Consider the following 18,684-nt stretch of genomic DNA (forward strand, 5'->3'; position numbering starts at 1 on the left):
TGCTGGGAGGCGGATATCAGGAACCATTCCCATTTTCTATTCAGATTTTCTATTCCCACTGTCTCCTGAGGGGAGGTGGGTGGGTACTTTGAATATATATATCTGCCAGGTAAGTATGAACAAACTTTATTGTATCATTACAAGATCATTTTGTTTTCATGAAACTTACCTGTCAGATATATATATATAGCTGAATCCCACCTTTGGAGGTGAGAAGAGACAGAATAGGATTTTACGAAACATATACATGCATATGATTGATATCTTGGTTCCTTACCTGTTTGCATAGCTGACTTCATGATTACTGTCACCCAAGTCTCCTTCTGCTTAACTAGAGTTGCCAGCAAGGTAATGAGTGACCTGTGTAGCTGGTGCGCTCTAGATGATCTGTCAACGGGGGCGTGACCACAATGTAACTAGACCATTTGACCATACAATGAGGGCAATGAAGCAATAAAAACACCACCTGGCCTAGTCTACCAAAGGTTAGTCCCACTAAACTAGGCTAAAGGATGGGAGATCCGCCTCAGGCGGTCGACCCCACAACCAAAAACACACAACATTAAAAACTCACCTAACCACTAAAGGATAGGATGAGTGCTACTTCCTGCCCCCAAAACAGTGTCTGCGGCGACGTATGGTCCAAGCGAATAGCAATGTTCGTATGTTGTTTTCACCTCCCGCAGGTAGTGTGAAGCGAACACCGAGTTGCTTCGCCAAAAGGTGGCGGCACTCAAAATGTCACTGAGTGCCATATTTTTGTGAAAGGCTACCGAGGTAGAAATAGCCCTCACTTCGTGGGCGTTCACTTTTAAAAGCCTCATATCACTGTCACTGCACGAAGAATGAGCTTCTTTAACCCCTTCAGCACTGGGACGTACACGTGTACGTCTTTTACGGTCTCCTTCTGCTTAACTAGAGTTGCCAGCAAGGTAGTGACCTGTGTAGCTGGTGCGCTCTAGATGATCTGTCAACGGGGGCGTGACCACAATGTAACTAGACCATTTGACCATACAATGAGGACAACGAAGCAATAAAAACACCACCTGGCCTAGTCTACCAAAGGTTAGTCCCACTAAACTAGGCTAAAGGATGGGAGATCCGCCTCAGGCGGTCAACCCCACAACCAAAAACACACAACAATAAAACTCACCTAACCACTAAAGGATAGGATGAGTGCTACTTCCTGCCCCCAAAACAGTGTCTGCGGCGACGTATGGTCCAAGCGAATAGCAATGTTCGTATGTTGTTCTCACCTCCCGCAGGTAGTGTGAAGCGAACACCGAGTTGCTTCGCCAAAAGGTGGCACTCAAAATGTCACTGAGTGCCATATTTTTGTGAAAGGCTACCGAGATAGAAATAGCCCTCACTTCGTGGGCGTTCACTTTTAAAAGCCTCATATCACTGTCACTGCACGAGGAATGAGCTTCTTTAATGGTGTCTCTCAAGAAGAACGCTAGAGCGTTCTTAGACATAGGAAGATCTGGCTTCTTGACAGAGCACCACAAGTTACCAGAAGGTCCTCTACAGTCCTTCGTCTTTTCTAAGTAGAATTTGAGAGCCCTGACAGGGCACAGGACTCTTTCTGGTTCTCGACCCACGATTTCCATCAAACCCTTAATCTCAATGTCTTAGGCAAAGGGTTGGAAGGGTTTTCGTTCTTTGCCAAGAACGTCGGGCTCAAAGAACAAACGGCATTGTGGTTCTTAAACCTAATATGCTTGCTTATAGCCTGAATCTCGCTAACCCTCTTCGCCGTCGCCAGAGCAGTTAGGAAAACCGTTTTTCTAGTCAAGTCTCTAAGCAAAGCCGTGTGAAGCGGTTCGAAATGGCTGGACATAAGGAACTTAAGAACTACGTCTAAGTTCCAAGATGGTACTTTAGGTTGAGGTACCTTCGTAGTCTCAAAAGACCTTAGGAGATCATGAAGGTCTCTGTTGTGGCCAAATCCAGCCCTCTGTGACGAAAGACTACCAACAGCTCGCTTCTGTAGCCCTTTATCGTTGGCACCGCCAGCTTCACCTCCTTCCTCAAGTAAAGGAGGAAGTCCGCTATCTGGCTCACAGAGGTTGAGGTGGAGGAAATGCCCTTCTTTCTGCACCAACTCCTGAGAACAGCCCACTTGGATTGGTACACTGCAAGAGAGGAAGCTCTCCTTGCAGTGGCGATTGCTCTTGCAACAGGTCTTGAAAAACCTCTCGCTCTGGCCAACTTCTGGATAGTCTGCTGCCAATTCTTTGAGGTTTATGTGCCAGAACACCTGTTCCCCTCTCCAGGTGCCTGACACTTCCTTCCCCCCTAGTGTCGCTCCCCACCCCGTGGTAGACGCGTCGGAGAACAACACTAGGTCGGGGCTCTGAAGCTTGAGGGAAACTCCCTCTGCAAGCTTCAACGGATCGAACCACCATCTTAGGTGTTCTTTCACCTCTTCTGAGATCTCCAAGATCACCTCCAGGTCGTCCTCGTGCTTCCAGTTATCCGACAGGAAGAACTGAAGAGGTCTGAGGTGCAACCTCCCTAGGGAAACAAACTTCTCCAGCGAGGAAATGGTCCCCAGCAGACTCATCCATTCCTTCACCGAGCATGATTCTTTCCCAAGAAAGGCTGACACTTTGCTTAAGCATAGTTGCTGTCGCCCCTGGGACGGAAGAGCCCGAAAAGCCACTGAATCCATCTGAATCCCCAGATAGACGATGGACTGTGACGGGGTCAGATGTGACTTTTCGAAGTTTACCAGAAGTCCCAGGGACTTCGTTAACGTCAAAGTCGTGTGAAAGTCCTCCAGACACCGGGCTTTCGAGGAGGCTCAAATGGGCCAGTCGTCTAGATAGAGAGAGATCCTGACTTTCGACAGATGAAGCCATCTCGCAATGTTCTTCATCAATAAGGTGAAGACCATCGGTGCCGTGCTCAGTCCGAAACAGAGTGCCCTGAATTGAAAAACCTTCCCCTTCAGGACAAACCGCAGGTACTTTCTTGACTGGGGATGGATGGGGACATGAAAATATGCGTCCTGGAGATCTAGTGACACCATCCATTCCCCCAGTCTTAAAGCCCCAAGCACTGACTGAGGCGTCTCCATCTTGAACCTCTGCTTGATGACAAAGAGGTTTAGGTTGCTCACAGGTACTTCTTGACTGGGGATGGATGGGGACATGAAAATATGCGACCTGGAGATCTAGTGACACCATCCAATCCCCCAGTCTTAAAGCCCCAAGCACTGACTGAGGCGTCTCCATCTTGAACCTCTGCTTGATGACAAAGAGGTTTAGGTTGCTCACATCTAGGACCGGTCGCCATCCTCCCGACTGCTTCGGCACCAGGAACAGTCGATTATAAAACCCCGGGGATTCCAGGTCGAAGACCTGTTCTACCGCTTCTTTTTCGATCATCTGATTGAGCAGATCGAAAAGAACCTGTTGTTTTTCCCCCAAGTAAGAGGGCGACATATCCCTGGGTATCATAGACAGCGGGGGTGATTTCAGGAAAGGGATACAGTAACCCTTTTCTAAGATGTCCAGCAACCATGCGTCCTCATCTCTCTCTCTCCAGGCTTCCGCAAATAACCGAAGTCTGGCTCCTACCGGTGACTGAAGGACTTCCTGTTCACTTCTTGCCCTTTGGAAGCGCAGGGGCTCTGCCTCTGGAAGTGCCTCTTCCTCGAGGGGCCGGTCTCGAGGAAGATCCACCTTGAAAGGGCTTCGATTTCTTTGAATTCGGAACTCCCGAAGAAGTCGAAGGGCCTGCAGTTCTTCGAGACGATTGGGCGAGGAGATCCTGCGTTGCTTTTTCTTGCAGACTAGTTGCAAGGTCCTTAACCATGGCCTGGGGGAAGAGATGATCCAAAAGAGGAGCAAACAGCAACTCTGCCTTTTGCGAGGGAGAAACCGACTTCGCAGTAAAGTTGCATAACAGGGATCTCTTCTTCAAGAGTCCTGTGCAAAAAAGCGCAGCCAGCTCCTCCGAACCATCCCTAACGGCCTTGTCCATACACGACATGACGCTGGACAGCTCCCAAAGGCTAATCGAGCCGGGACTCCGAGACTGGGTATCTAGAACTCCAAGACATCAATCCAAGAAGTTAAAGACCTCTAACGTACGAAAAAGGCCTTTAAGGTGATAATCCATCTCCATTGTAGACCATGTCACTTTGGAGGAAGAAAGGAGGGACCTCCTCGAGGCATCCACTAGACTTGCAAAGTCTCCTTGTGCAGAAGAGGGAAGTCTGAGACCGACGTCCTCCCCTGTCTCATACCACATCCCTGCTTTTCCGCTAAGCCTAGAAGGCGGAAGAGCAAAAGAGGTCTTGCCTTGAGCCTTCCTTCGCTCCAACCAATCGTGGACTTTGCGAAAAGCCCTCTTAGTCGAAAGGGACTTCTTCATTCTTACAAACCCCGAAGCCTTGTTGACTTTCGAAGACGAAAGTTGAGAGGGGGGAGAGCAAGGAGCTGCAGGTTGAAAAGTGTCTCCGAATGCAGACCGAAGAAGGCGGGTCAAGACCTGGTAGTCTGAAGAGACAGGCGCAAGTGGTTGCTCATCATCAGCTTCTTCTGAAGCCCCGCTCACCTCACCTTCCGACACAGGTGAAGTAGGAGGAACTAGTGAAGGTACAAGACCTTCAGGTCCAAGTCTTAAACCGGAACGCTGTTGCGAAGACGAAGGTAAAACAGACTCACGAGTTTCTATCAAAGACTCCGATACATAAGCTGGTAAAAGCGAAGAAGGAACATGGTGCACCTCTTGAAGGCGTGAAGAAACTTGAAGAGTGTCATCAAGAATGCGCGGGTGTCGACGAGCGTCCACATCCGCGTCCACCCGAGCGTCAACTGGTGCGCGCCTGGCGTCCACTGGCGCACTCTTGGCTTCTACTGGCGCGCGTTTGGCGTCCACTCGCACGCGCCTGGCGTCTACTGGCGCGCGCCTGGCGTCAACTGGCGCACGCCTGGCATCCGGCCGAGCGTCTAGATCAAGCTGAGCTTCAACAGAAGCGTCCAAAAAAGCGTCACGCTCCCGACAGGTGTCAAGCTTACGAGCAGGAGCAACTGCCTTCAGCGAAGAGCGAGAAACATCTTCGTACCCTCTAGAAAGCCGCTGGGGAGCCACACGAACTCTAGAAGGCGACGATACAGGTGAAAGAGACGAGCGCGGAGATGGAGAGGGAGACTGTCTGGATCTCTTGATGGGCAGCCTGTCATCCTTCCTCTGACGACGTGGTTCCGTCTCTCTTGGAAATCACACAAGCAAGTTGTTGATGCAAAGAGCGAAGAATCTTCTCAGTAGGAGAAGACTCCCTCTCAGGAGAGGGGCTGATCCTGTGAGAAGACAAGGGGCGAGGGGACGCCTTCTTCCTTCTCACAGGAACCGCCACTGAGCAAACTCTGGAGCAACTGGGGCGCTCGAAGGAGTCATCCTCTGATGATGTCCTACTCCTCCTTCTGCGGCGGGGAGGCCGCGAAGGCACTATCTGGCGTAGACCGCAGATCAGCAGAAAGCACAGGACGTAAAGCGTCCCGTTCACAAACGCTCCTTTTCAACGGGTGTGAATCCGACCGAGAGCTCCACCCCTTGCGCGCGGAGGAAGCCTCGGGATGACGAGAAGCACTCCTTGAGGAGGCGTGCACGCGCACGCTCCTTGGCAGCCTGGGTAGCGTCAACAGAGACTGCCGAAGGCACGTCAGATCGGTGGGGGTTATGCATAACCCTCCTTCGGCTTTCGACATGCCCTCTCCCTGAAACCTGGGAGTCCGGCAGAGGTCCAGGCCTAGAGGCGAAATGGGGCCGATCTGATGCACCCTCCACAACACAAGGGGCACTGTCACTGCACTTCGCACTTTCACTTTTGCCTTCTAAGGCGAGCACTTTAGATTCCAGATTGCAAATAGACTCCAGAATCAAAGCAAGGGCATTACCCTCCACAGACACTGTTTCAAGGCCCGAAGGCGGCACTACAGGGTTAGGAGAAGCAAAAGCTATAGGAGGGTTAGTAAAAGAAAATTCCTGACGTTTACTCTCTGAAACGCTCCTGGAGGAAGACCTCCTCACCCTATCACGCTCCAACTTGCGAAGATAGGACTCATACGACTTCCAAGCTGAATCAGAAAGACATTCACACTCCTTGCAGCGATCATCATACAAACACACATGCCCTCTACAATCTTACATACTGTATGCGGGTCTACCGATGCTTTCGGTAGCCTCACCCTACATTCATCCTTACTACAAAACCTGGCGCTAGCCGAACTAGACCCAGACATCTTAGTTTTAAGGAAACTCAAACCAAAATCCAATTAAGTCCACAAGTAACGTGTGCCTAGCTACCGATCCAAAGTCAAAATACCAAAAAATCAATCGGGATAGTACTTAAGTAGCCAAAAGTTTCAAAAATCCAAGACGGAGGTACTGAAAACAGTTGTTTACAGTACTGGCGACAGAGAAAATCTGAATAGAAAATGGGAATGGTTCCTGATACCTGCCTCCCAGCGGCGGGAATGGGTACTAACCACCTGACTCCCACTACGTGTGTCGTAAGTTTTTTAAATTCTGTCGGACTTCAGAGAATACAGCTATATATATATATCTGACAGGTAAGTTTCATGAACAAAACCATGTATAAAAATTTTTAGTGGGTTTTTCTTGAGCTTAAACTAACACAATAGGAGGTTTAAAGCATTTTATAGGGGTTCCAACTATTCATCGGGGGGTCTGGCACGCATCATCCCACGAATATGAGGGGACCACTGTATATCGATATCAAAAGTTTAAAGATGATATGGAGGTGTGCTTACTACAATACCAGACTAGTTGATAAAAAATACAGTCAGTACAACAAACCTTCTATATCTTCATCTTTTAATACGTCATAATTCTTGTTGCCATTCTCCTCTCCTGCTGCTGCCGCTGCTGCTGCTGCTTCTACATCCTCCTCCTCTTCATCTGAATCAAGAGTATGTTTCTTCTCCTTAACAGGCATCACATCTTCCCTTTCAGAGTATTTAACACTTTTAGTGGGAACGTAATCTTCGTCATCGTCGTAACTGTATGGACCAGATGATCTCTTCAGTGACATCTGAAAATAATGACGACAATTGAAAACTGATTCGATTAATTTCTAAAAAAATATATAAAAGTAAAATCTCATAAAGAAATGTTCGGAGCAATAATAAAAAAAACCATAGCATGTCAAATATACAAGATAAAATTAATATACATCACTGATAAACTTCTATGGAAAAGATATCAGTACGTATTTTTATTTATCACTAATACATATTCATAAGGATCCTGACCAGGCCTTTAAAACAGTAGAATGCACAAGATCACAATTATGGACAGTGCACAAGCAGTACTGCACAGGGCTCAAGCATTGACAGTGTGCAAGTATGCACAAGTAGAACACATGCACAATCAGCACACAGGCACTGGTAGCAAACATACTGGGCATGACCATGAGTAGGGCAAAATTGTACACATACAAATGAAATTGTTGCAAGAACAATAACCATCATACATAGACCCTAGACATAAAATTTTTTCCAAAGAGTACCAACATGAGGTCTCAAGAGTGGAAACGTTTATTCCCATGATACCCAAGGTATGCCAAAGTAAAAATAGCAGCAACTATAAGTATATGATCAGCAGTGTATGTATGGGGTATGTACCTATGGCTATAGGTATGATCTTCACATCAGAATGGAAGAACTAAAGGACAGGAGGAAGGAAGAAGGCATAATCATGTCTTCAACTCCTACTTTAATGTCTTTCCATTTGGCCCCCAGAGGAAGTAATGGTATTCCTGAATGAAAACCATTGCTGGAAGAACTTTCTAAAGGAAGCCTTATAGATGGACAGGCATGATAATATTTGTTCCACAGACTACTACTTATGGATCTTTCCTAAAGGATCATCCACAGTAAAGACTCCCTACCATCACCTTCATAGTGGTCAATTGACCAAGACAGACGGCAGAAAGAACAGAGAGGAAGAACTCAAAATCAGGTGGCTGGGAGAAGGTGGACACTGTTTGCTACTCCCACACTACTCTCTTTGTTCAATCCCTGGCTGCTACAGGTATGGAAAATGACAGCTGAGAGCTCATGCTGAAACAGGGACTAGGAGAACAAGAATCAGCAGTTATTAAAAGGCACAAACAACCAGGACACAAGGGATCGTGTATGCGTATCCAACTGCCATCCCGAAGTCTCAAAGAGCACTGAGACACCTTTACACCAAGTACTTGCCTATCAAGATTAGACTACACAACCATGTGTAGCACTGGAGACGTGTCCACAAGCATATATGTGGCCTATATAGACTAGCCAACAAGGAGGGGACCAATCTACATCTCCCTTGGAAGTCTTGTAACAAATATTGTAAATGACTAACAGCTCCTAGTGATTATCAGTTTAAATGAAATGAACAAAAACTGATATCTCTTCTACAGGAGAAAGGAGCAAACATGGAAAATCACTCTCCTAACCTTCAAAAAACATCAAAGAAGAGTGGGCTACATAAGCATACGTAGCAGTGATGATATGTGATCACATGCACAGATGCGGTCCCTACAGAGAATGGCCAACAAGGAGGGATGGTTTGCCAAAATATTCCTCATTTCTGGGGTGTCCCTAGTTGATAGCTCTACAGAATGTTGAACCATACACTCATATATCAGCTTCACCAACTCTCAAAGCTGACATAACTAGTTGTGTTGTTGCTCATCAACACAATGTCTTCTGCCCATTCATCTATGACAAACAAACCATTCAGGTGTGCGACCAAACTCTCCCCAGTAGCGTCTGTGAGCAAATACATTTTGGAAGGTGAAAAGTTCACTGGAACTCCTGCTGAAAGATTTCTGTCATCTGGCAATCGTGAGATCCGCTCTGATTTCCCCACTCACAGCAGGAGCTGGGAGGAAAGATCACTTGGAGCTGATCATTGTCACCAAGTTATCCATAAGGGGCTAACTGAGCTAGCTGACACAAAACACCACTCAGGTACTTTGACTGCTGCTTGGAAATTAGATTTGACTTCTCCCAGTTTATCTCAATCCTCAGGTTGTGACAAAACGGGGAAAGCGTTCTGTTTTGTAACACCTGCAACCTCTGATGGGTCACATAAACTCGATCATGGTGATTCATCATGCAACACAAGCTGCAACTTAGCACTCAGCGAGAGTGCTGCATGATGTCATCATTCAACAATATGCAAAGTAAAAGCACTTGGTGAAAGCAAGTGAGTGAGGGTTATTCCCCAAGTTACCACTTAATTAACTACCATATTACTGAGTGTCAACAATGCATGCTGAGAAATACTCCTACGTAACAGGCCTTTTCAGAAACATGACAAAACCCTGACATATGCATACAAACTTGTCCCAGAAATATACACCATAAATTATCCTAATTGGTAAAACTCAAAAATTAATGTTCTAGAAAACATCACATTACCAAGGTTGAGGTTTGCAGTGTGAATGAAATGAATCTAATCACTCAAAATAATACAATAATTTGAAGCAATGGTAATTTTGGAAAAGGCCCATCCTACATATAAATTTTCCAGAAAAAAAAAAAACTACTTCAAAATAAACCTATTCTACCCTATTCAATACACATACTATTTACAGTGTATTTTATCATAAATTCAAAAATATCATAGCCTACACTTGATTTCTGAGCATGAGAGAACATACAATAAATTGTACACAATAAAAGTTTTTCAGAATATCTTAAAACCTCTGTATTTTTCTATGTTCGTCACCAACATGAACCCTGTCACACATCACCTCTCCCCCGTAGTTCTTAACTGTGGTATCTCAAAATCCCAATCACCCTTTCACAGGAAATATAAAATCAGGCAATCGTATGTCCAGTCAACTTAGATCATGCCCTAGGCCTATTGTTATGATCACAAATCTACATAATACGACCTGTGCAACACTTTCAAGATTAACTCCCAAACAACAAAAGCTAAACAGGTTGAAATCCAAATTATTTTAAATAAGTGATTTCAAATAATGCAAGCAGTTCATGTGTTCTTTTTGATAAGTTAGCATGATCAGTGAGAATTTTGACCTATTACTGTTAAGGGTGACCTAGGCCAGTGCAAGTTTCTGAAGAAAAAGTTCACACCTACCATTCTACTTTATCTTTATTTCCATTGTTAATCTGGAGGGATTTGGTGCTAGGTCAGAGTAAGAAACTTTAGGTAAAGTTAAGAAAAGAATTGATTAGGATGTATTTCTTCTAGATTTTTGACCTACTACTATTAAGTGGTCACCTAGGTGGTATTATTGCGTTTTGGAATTGAAAATATCATTTTTATACATTCAACTTACCTGTCAGATATATACATAGCTATTGACTCCTTCGCGCCGACAGAATTTCGAATTTCGCGCACACGCTACAGGTAGGTCAGGTGATCCACCGCGCCGCCGCTGGGTGGCGGGAATAGGAACCCATTCCCGTTTTCCATCAGATTTTTTCTGTCGGCCATACTGGCAACATCGTTGTTGGTATCTCCGGCTGGATTTCGTTTTTGGATACAATTGATCATCGTTTTGGACCCTTTGGTGACGTATTTGGATCGTTGTACTGGCATACGCTTTTGTGGATCGTTATTTGGATTTTGGCTTGGAATTTTCATCATGATGTCTGATTCTGGAAGTGTGGTGAGAATGTGTGTGAATGAAGGGTGCAAGGTGAGAATGCCGAAAGCTTCGGTTGATCCTCACACTGTATGTAAAAGATGCAGGAAGTATGAATGCTCGATGGATAACACTTGTCATGAATGTGAGAGTTTGAGTGCTGAAGGGTGGAAGTCTCTAACTTCTTATTTAAGGAAATTAGAGAAAGACCGGTTAAGGAAGTCATCTTCCAAAACCAAGCCTAGCTCTCAATCTTCAAGTGGTTTGGTGAGTAATATTGTACCCTCCTCTGACATTATGAACGCTCCTTATAATATTTCAGGTCCTTCTCCGAATGCAGATCCTACGGACTCTGCTTCGGAGATAGCAAGCCTTAAAGCTGCGCTTATGAAAATGGAGCGTAAAATGGCTGCCATAGAAGGTAAGCAAAGTAGTGCTGTGGAAAGTGATGTGAATTTCCCCAGTGAAGTGGAGGAGGCGTCTGATTGGCTTCACAACGCTCCCAGGCCTAGACCTCTTTCAAGCTCCCAAGCCCAGAGGAGAAGGAATGTCGAAAGCCTTACGGAGGTTATGGAGGATCCCCACCAGTCAGACGTCTCTTCGGCAGAATCTGTAACGTCACAGACTGCCAGAGAACGCATTAGAAAAAGCGGTTACTACGCTAGTGAATGTTTTTCGTCATCGGAGTTCTCACCTAAAAGAGGATGGAGATCAGCGGATCGTTCTTGTCCCTTGAAGAGGATCTGGGAAGAATCGGGCATAAACTCGAGTCCGGAACGTTTTTCGGAGGACTCCCCGATAGAGAATAAGAGAGCAAAGGTTTTGGCTTCTCCCGATAAGTTGTGGGGAATGGAGAAAGAAGGCTCTCCTTCCTCTCGTTTAGACCAGAGAGAAGAAACGACGAAGATATTAAAGGATATGCAAGAGTCTACAGGCGGTCCCCGGGTTACGACGGTTCCGGCTTACGACGTTCCGAGGTTACGACGCTTTTTCTTAAATATTCAATGGAAATTCCGTCCTGGGTTACGACGCTTGTTCCGAGGTTACGACGCTGACGCTTCCGACGCTCCGAGTTAACGACGCTTTTAAAAAACGCATGCTATGATAAAAATCCTTTATAGTTTAGCACAGTATATAATAAAAATATGTTTTTGGTTACATTACAACAAAAATTTTGAGGTTATGATGATTTTTGACACTTTTTTTTTTTTCTTTTTGTATTTTTTTGAATTTTTTTACTGACGCCGCATATGCGGAACTAGTTTGGCGGGGCGAATGAAATACACTAGCTGGGATGCGCAGTTTAAAACAGTCCAAAAGCGCAAATATAATGAAAAAATCATTGCTTGTTTCCAGTACATAATTAAAAAAACTAAGTTTCTGTTAGATTACAACACAAATTCCAAGGTTACGACGTTTTGTTATGCTTTTTAAACGATACCTCATATGCAGAAACTAGTTTTTGAGCGGAGGTTGCATAAATTAATAACGCTATTAAAACAAATGTATGGTAAATTGACCGAACAACGGACATCGGACGGTCGAGGACGCCAAGCGTAACAATACGAAAGGACGCCACTTCAATCGCGTGTCTGCCTGAAGTTCAGTCGGTTGTGTGCTAAGACGTTCCTGAAATTCCTTGCCATTTTCGCAAATTTACAATGGCTCCTAAACGCCAAAGTACTTCCTCCGATGATAGTTCATCCAAGAAGAGGAAGGTCATCACGATGGAGGTCAAATATGACGTGATAAAGCGTTCGGAGAAGGGAGAAACTAACACCGAAATAGGCCGTTCTTTAGGCTTGAGCAGGACCACGGTGGTAACCATTGTGAAGGACAAGGAACGTATTCTGAAGCATGTTAAGGATGCTGCACCGATGAAGTCAATGGTGATAAACGAGAAGCAACGTAGCCAGAGCATTGTTGAAATGGAGAAATTGCTCATGATCTGGCTGGAGGACCAGAACCAGCGACGTGTTCCGGTGAGCTTAAGTGTGATCCAGGAGAAGGCTAGAGCGCTGCATGAGGCAGTAGTGAAAAAGTTTGGCGAAGGCAGTGCTGGTGGTGAATTTTCCCGCGAGTAGAGGTTGGTTTAACCGTTTTAAGGCTCGTGCAAATTTGCATAATGTGAAGCTGCAAGGTGAAGCAGCTAGTGCTGATAGCGAAGCAGCAGAAAGTTTTCCAGGTGGTTTGGCTGAGATATTAAGGAGGTGGTGGTTACACGGCTGACCAAGTCTTTAATGTGGATGAGACTGGATTATTTTGGAAAAGAATGCCAAATCGAACGTACCTTTCCAAGGAGGAGAAGTCAGCACCTGGCCATAAAGCTGGAAAGGAGCAACTGACTTTGCTGTTTGGGGCCAATGCAAGTGGTGATTTGAAACTGAAAGCCCTTGCTGGTGTATTTGGCCGAGAATCCCAGGGCTTTCAAGGGCATTTTCAAGAGTCAACTCCCTGTGATTTGGAAATCAAACAAGAAGGCTTGGGTTACCTTAATGGTCTTCGAAGATTGGTTCAATGACCATTTCGTGCCAGCAGTGAAGAGGGCGGTATTGACTTCGAAGGGGTCTGCCTTTTAAGGCCCTCTTAGTCCTGGACAATGCCCCTGGTCACCTTCAAATTTGAGCGACATGCATCCTAATGTGAAGGTGGTGTACCTCCCACCCAATACCACATCGCTGATACAGCCAATGGACCAGGGAGTAATAGCTAATTTTCAAGGCTTACTACCTTAGAAGGACCATACGTTTTGCTTTGAGGGCCATAGAAGCTAACAAGGAGTTGACACTGAAGCAATTCTGGAAGGGCTACAACATTGCTGATGCAGTGAAAAATATTGCAAGTGCTTGGGACGAGGTGAAGACACCACTTTTTAAATGGGGCCTGGAAGAAACTGTGTCCACAGTTTGTGCACAGTTTTGAAGGCTTTGACCAGGCAGAAGACGTCGAGACTGTGACGAGGAAGATCGTAGGGCTAAGCAAGAGGCTGAAACTAGATCTTGAACCTGATGATGTAACAGAGCTGCTGGCTTCCCATGGAGAGGAATTGTCTGCAGAGGACTTACTTGAACTTGAACAACAAATTGATTGAGGAAGGAGGAGGCGGCACCAGAGCCAAAACCCAGGTCATTAACTGTGAAAGGCTTGTCAGAGGGTTTTACTCATCTGGAGAGGAGCCTTGGCTTCTTTTGAGGCAGAAGACCCTAACGTTCTAGGTTGACAAAATCAAGAGAGGAATCATGGATTTGGTGACTTTCTACAAGGAGACCCTGAAGGAGAAGCAGACGAAGAGAAGTGTGCAGTCCAGGCTTGACACTTTCTTTCACAAGTCTCCAGTACCACCACCTCCCACTCCTAGTCCTGGTAAGGAATTCTGAACTGTTTTACTATTTATTTAGTGTTTACATAGTGTACATATTAAAATGTGTTAATTTTTTAATGTAAAAACAACTAAATGTAAGAGTAAATTGTAACTTCATTAATTTTCATCATTTGTAATTTTATTGCAGAAGTGGTGACAGTTCCAGATCCCCCTGTACTACCTGTGACAGTTCCAGATCTCCCTGTACTACCTGTGACAGTTCCAGATCTCCCTGTACTACCTGTGACAGTTCCAGATCCCCCTGTACCTGGACCCTCTGTATCAGCCCGCCCACCTGTACGTGTACAATCAGGAGATAAGCAATTTCATTTTTCTCATTTTCATGTTGGAAATTGTTTACACCCTACATACATACGTACACTAACTTACATAGTGGTACAATGTGTTTGATGTTGCATAACCTTATTATTTTTTTTTTTTTTTCATTTCAGACCCCTTTGATAGTGACAGTGACCCAGAGACCCTGAGCCTTCATGGTTTTGATGCCTCGCCCTATACATCAGGTAAGGAATCCTTACAATTTGTGAATAAAATGTTTTATAAATTGCTAATAGAAATTTTATTAAAAGTGTACATATGCTACAATTACATCCACCTTATAATATATTATGTACCCTATCATTCTTTCCAGATCTAGATGTTCCCTCATCAGTTGATACGAGTATCACCTCTCCAGAGCCCAAATCAGTTGATACGAGTAGTATCACCTCTCCCATTCCTTCAGGTAAAAAGAATTCTTCATTTTTTATATTGAACATACGTATTACACACTACTATGTCAAACAGTAATAACATGTGCAGTATTTACAGTAGTAGTAACTATCATTTTATAATATTTTTTATCATTCCAGACTCCCAAGCACCTGCCCATCCCACTCCATAGCCCAGCCACCCACTCTCATGTACCATATGGCCATCCCAGTAAGCAAGCCAACCACTAGAATTTGGTAAGGACATTTTTTTTTATTAATGTTTTATTATTACATATGTAATAACCATGTTATGTATGTAATATATACTACGTATATAATCATATGTACTATTACATTATCATTCCAGACTGGCATGCACCTGTGACTTACATAAACCAGACCTCTACATAGCCTACATGTCTTCATTTTGCTGAAGGTAAGGAATTCTCAGTTGTGTTTAATGTTTGCATACGTACAATAAATTTTGTACACCTAAGTGGTTACATACTGTCCTTTAATATTAATTCTTCATTCCAGACTGCCATCATCCTAGCCTGTTATCTGTGATAAGCACACTGAAGTTAGGTTTGGAATGCATCCTTATCATGAATGCTCTACACCTCCACCTCCATCTCCCACAACCTAGGTAACAGCTTTGAGACTCACTAAAAGTTGGTAAGTTATGTAAGGAATTTCTAAATTAAGTTTTATACTACATGTTATATGTGATATTAAACCACTGTATGGTGCATATTACTGTATGTAACTTACTCTGCTAGAGGACTTACTGACAAAATTATTTTTGTACATTCCAGAGTCCCCTGAATGATGTAGGTAGGGGCCACATAAGACTTTGTCCATCCAGGGTTACATTGAACGACAACTTTTAAACTAAAAGTAAGGAATTAATTAACATACATTAACTCTTTTAGTACTCTTGATATATCTACAGTAATTAACATATTGCATTCACAAACTTTCTGTAGTGTATATTTTGTACACTAATTTGTTACTTTTTCCTTCCAGAACCAACATTTTTCACACAACTCCAGGTTGTTACTAACAAATTACTACTACAAGTGTCATCAAGGGATAACTACAAGTAGAAGCACCATTTTTGGATGGAAAAAACCCTTCAGGAAAGTATACGTATCACATGTAACATGTAGTGTAACAAAGTATGAACAGTAAGGTTTTTACATACAGTAGTATTACATACGTACATAACTTTTTTTTACAGGAATTTCCAACCAAGTTTGATTATGTACATACATGTTATAAACCACTGTACGTATGGTTACTGTATGTAACTTACTAAACATACATAACATGACTTAACTTTGATACTTTTTTGGTACATTCCAGAAAACCAGGACCCCCTCCATGATGCAGGCTATGGGGCCACATAAAACTTTGTCCAGGGTTACTACATAACATAAAGGTAAGGAATTATACATAGTAGTAAACATACATTAAGTAAGTTTTATACGTACATACTAAAAAAAAGTGACCAAGATCTCTCATAGGGATAAGTGATCAAGGTCCCCTCATGGAATTACGTACATACTGTACACTCCCTGCTGAAAAGGGGGTGGTTGTAGGGGACCAATCATTTACTATGCATACCAGTTGATATTAAACCCATGTACGGTGCATATTACTGTATGTAAACTTACTATGCATAGAGTACTTACTGACAAAATTATTTTTGTACATTCCAGAACCCCCTGAATGATGTAGGCTATGGGGCCACATAAGACTTTGTGCATCCAGGGTTACATAGCACGACAACTTTAAACTAAAGGTAAGGAATTAATTAACATACATTAACTAAGTTTTTATACATGTTATATATGTGATATTAAACCACTGTATGGTGCATATTACTGTATGTAACTTACTATGCATAGAGTACTTACTGACATACTAATTATTTTTTGTACATTCCAGAACCCCCTGAATGATGTAGGCTATGGGGGCCACATAAGACTTTGTGCATCCAGGGTTACATAGCATGACAACTTTAAACAAAAAGTAAAAGGAATTAATTCACATACATTAACTTTTTAATCTTGGAATTAATTAACCTAAAGTAAGGAATTATAAAACTAAAAGTAAGGAATTAATTAACATACATTAACTTTTTTACTCTTGATATAATCAAAGTAAATGAATTATAAACTAAAAAGTTAGGAATTAATAACATACATTAACTCTTTACTCTTATATCTATAATTTACATATTGCATTCAGGACTTTGTGTAGTATTTTGTACTAATTGTGTTAATACTTTTACCTTCCAGAGCTACCAGACTGGGATTTTAGTGTACTCCAGGATCTACCAAAGGATTACTACATACATACTACGTAGTGTACAGTGCATAATATAGTGTTTAGTGTATAATCTAACCTAAGGATTAAGTGTAGTACATTGTGCTTTATAGTGTCACAAGAGTTTAATAAAGAATTATACCTTCAAGAACCATCCTTTGCCATTGAAATAACACACTACACATCATGCAATACTTGCATGTCACACAGGTAAGGTCTAACTCTTTTGAACTTTTTCTTAGTTTAAGGCATATTTCCAAGTGTCGTTCCGGCTTACGACGATTTTCGGCTTACGACGCGCCTCAAGAACGGAACCCCGTCGTAACCCGGGGACTGCCTGTATTGCTTCTCTAGTCGGGGTTCTTTCGAGAGATCCTCCAAGAAGAAAGGATGTTAATCTTCCTGTGAAGAACCCTTATTATCAACCTCCCAGAAAAGAAGATTCTTCTTCGGATGAAGGGTCTATTTTTCACAGACCCGCGAGGTTCGGGAGCGCGAGGGGCGCCAGCCAGGGTTCGTAAGACGCCAGCCGAGCGGCGAATAGCGGCCAGGCCTGAGCGCGGAAGCGCCAGCCAGGCGCGGAGCGCCAGTCAGCCGCAAAGAACTAACACGTAAGCGCGAGGCTCCAATCAGGCGCGACGCGGCAACCAGGCCCTATCCGATATCGCAGGAAACGAATAGGCGCGAGGAGCCAGCCGCGCGTGAGAATTCCTACAAGCAGGAAGAGACAATCAGGCGCGAGGCGCCATCCAGGAGCGTAGCGCCAGCCAGACGAGAAGCGCCAGCCAGGCGCGAAGCGCCAGCCAGGAGCGAAGAGCCAGCCAGGCGCGATGCGCCAGACTGCCGAGAAGCGCCTACCAGGCGAGAAGCGCTAGCCAGGCGCCAGGCGGCCGCGAAGAGACATACAGGCGCGAAGCGCCAGCCAGACGCGACGCGATAGACGGCCGCGAAGCGCCAACCAGGCGTGAAGTGCGAGTCCCCGAGGGGCGCGAGGCGCCCAGCCGCGCAAGAAGGACGGCAGCCAGCGAGGCGCGAAGCGCTAGCCGAGCGTGAGGCGCCAGCCGCGCGAGAAGATTCAAAAAACCAACCGCGCGAAGCGCCAGTCCAGGCGCAAGGCGCCAGCTGATCATGAAGAGCGGCAAGAGCGAGAAGTTATAAGGGGTAATAGAAGATCTTTTCATGTAATGTCTTCGGATAGCGAGTCTCCTACAAGTAGAAACCCTAATGCAAGGAAGCAACCTGGTACATCGAAGGTTACGATTTCAACCTACCATGTCTCATGGATGTTTTGGTTGGTGCGGATAAGAAAGGGAGAACTTCTAGATCTGTCAGTCTCTCTCCTTCTAGGAGTATTTCTCCTATAGGGAATATGTCCACGGACAAAGAATCTAATAAAAGAGCTCGCTCTCCTTCTAGGATGGAGTTGGATGAGGTGTCGGAGGAAGAAAACCCCGAAACAAATGGGGGGAGGGGATATCTAACTACAAAGTGTTAGCCTCTCTTCTCCTACCAAGAATTTGGAGACTACTCTAAGCCTGGCCCGAGCTCCTCCTCTTCCCCGAGATCTCTGTTCTCCAGTACGAAGGTTCCTAAATCGTCTTCGTATTTAAAAATGAAACCAGCCATATCAATGAAGA

The 18,684-nt window shown here is 44.4% G+C and overlaps 1 protein-coding gene and 1 long non-coding RNA gene across 2 annotated transcripts in view; one reads left to right on the forward strand and one right to left on the reverse strand.

Moving 5' to 3' along the window:
• LOC135198711 (CD2 antigen cytoplasmic tail-binding protein 2 homolog) overlaps positions 1 to 18,684 on the reverse strand; it is a 73,649-nt gene that overhangs the window by 37,377 nt on the left and 17,588 nt on the right. The window contains exon 2 of the mRNA XM_064226562.1: positions 6,832 to 7,066. Within this exon, the coding sequence (XP_064082632.1) occupies positions 6,832 to 7,066 (235 nt within the window). The remainder of the gene's footprint in view (positions 1 to 6,831; positions 7,067 to 18,684) is intronic.
• LOC135198407 (uncharacterized) lies at positions 14,499 to 15,248 on the forward strand. Its single transcript, XR_010310798.1, has 4 exons — positions 14,499 to 14,527; positions 14,656 to 14,748; positions 14,876 to 14,971; positions 15,084 to 15,248. It is a non-coding gene; the product is annotated as an uncharacterized LOC135198407 (long non-coding RNA).

Source organism: Macrobrachium nipponense, chromosome 22 (assembly GCF_015104395.2).
Source record: "Macrobrachium nipponense isolate FS-2020 chromosome 22, ASM1510439v2, whole genome shotgun sequence".
Classification (NCBI taxonomy): Eukaryota; Metazoa; Arthropoda; class Malacostraca; order Decapoda; family Palaemonidae; genus Macrobrachium; species Macrobrachium nipponense.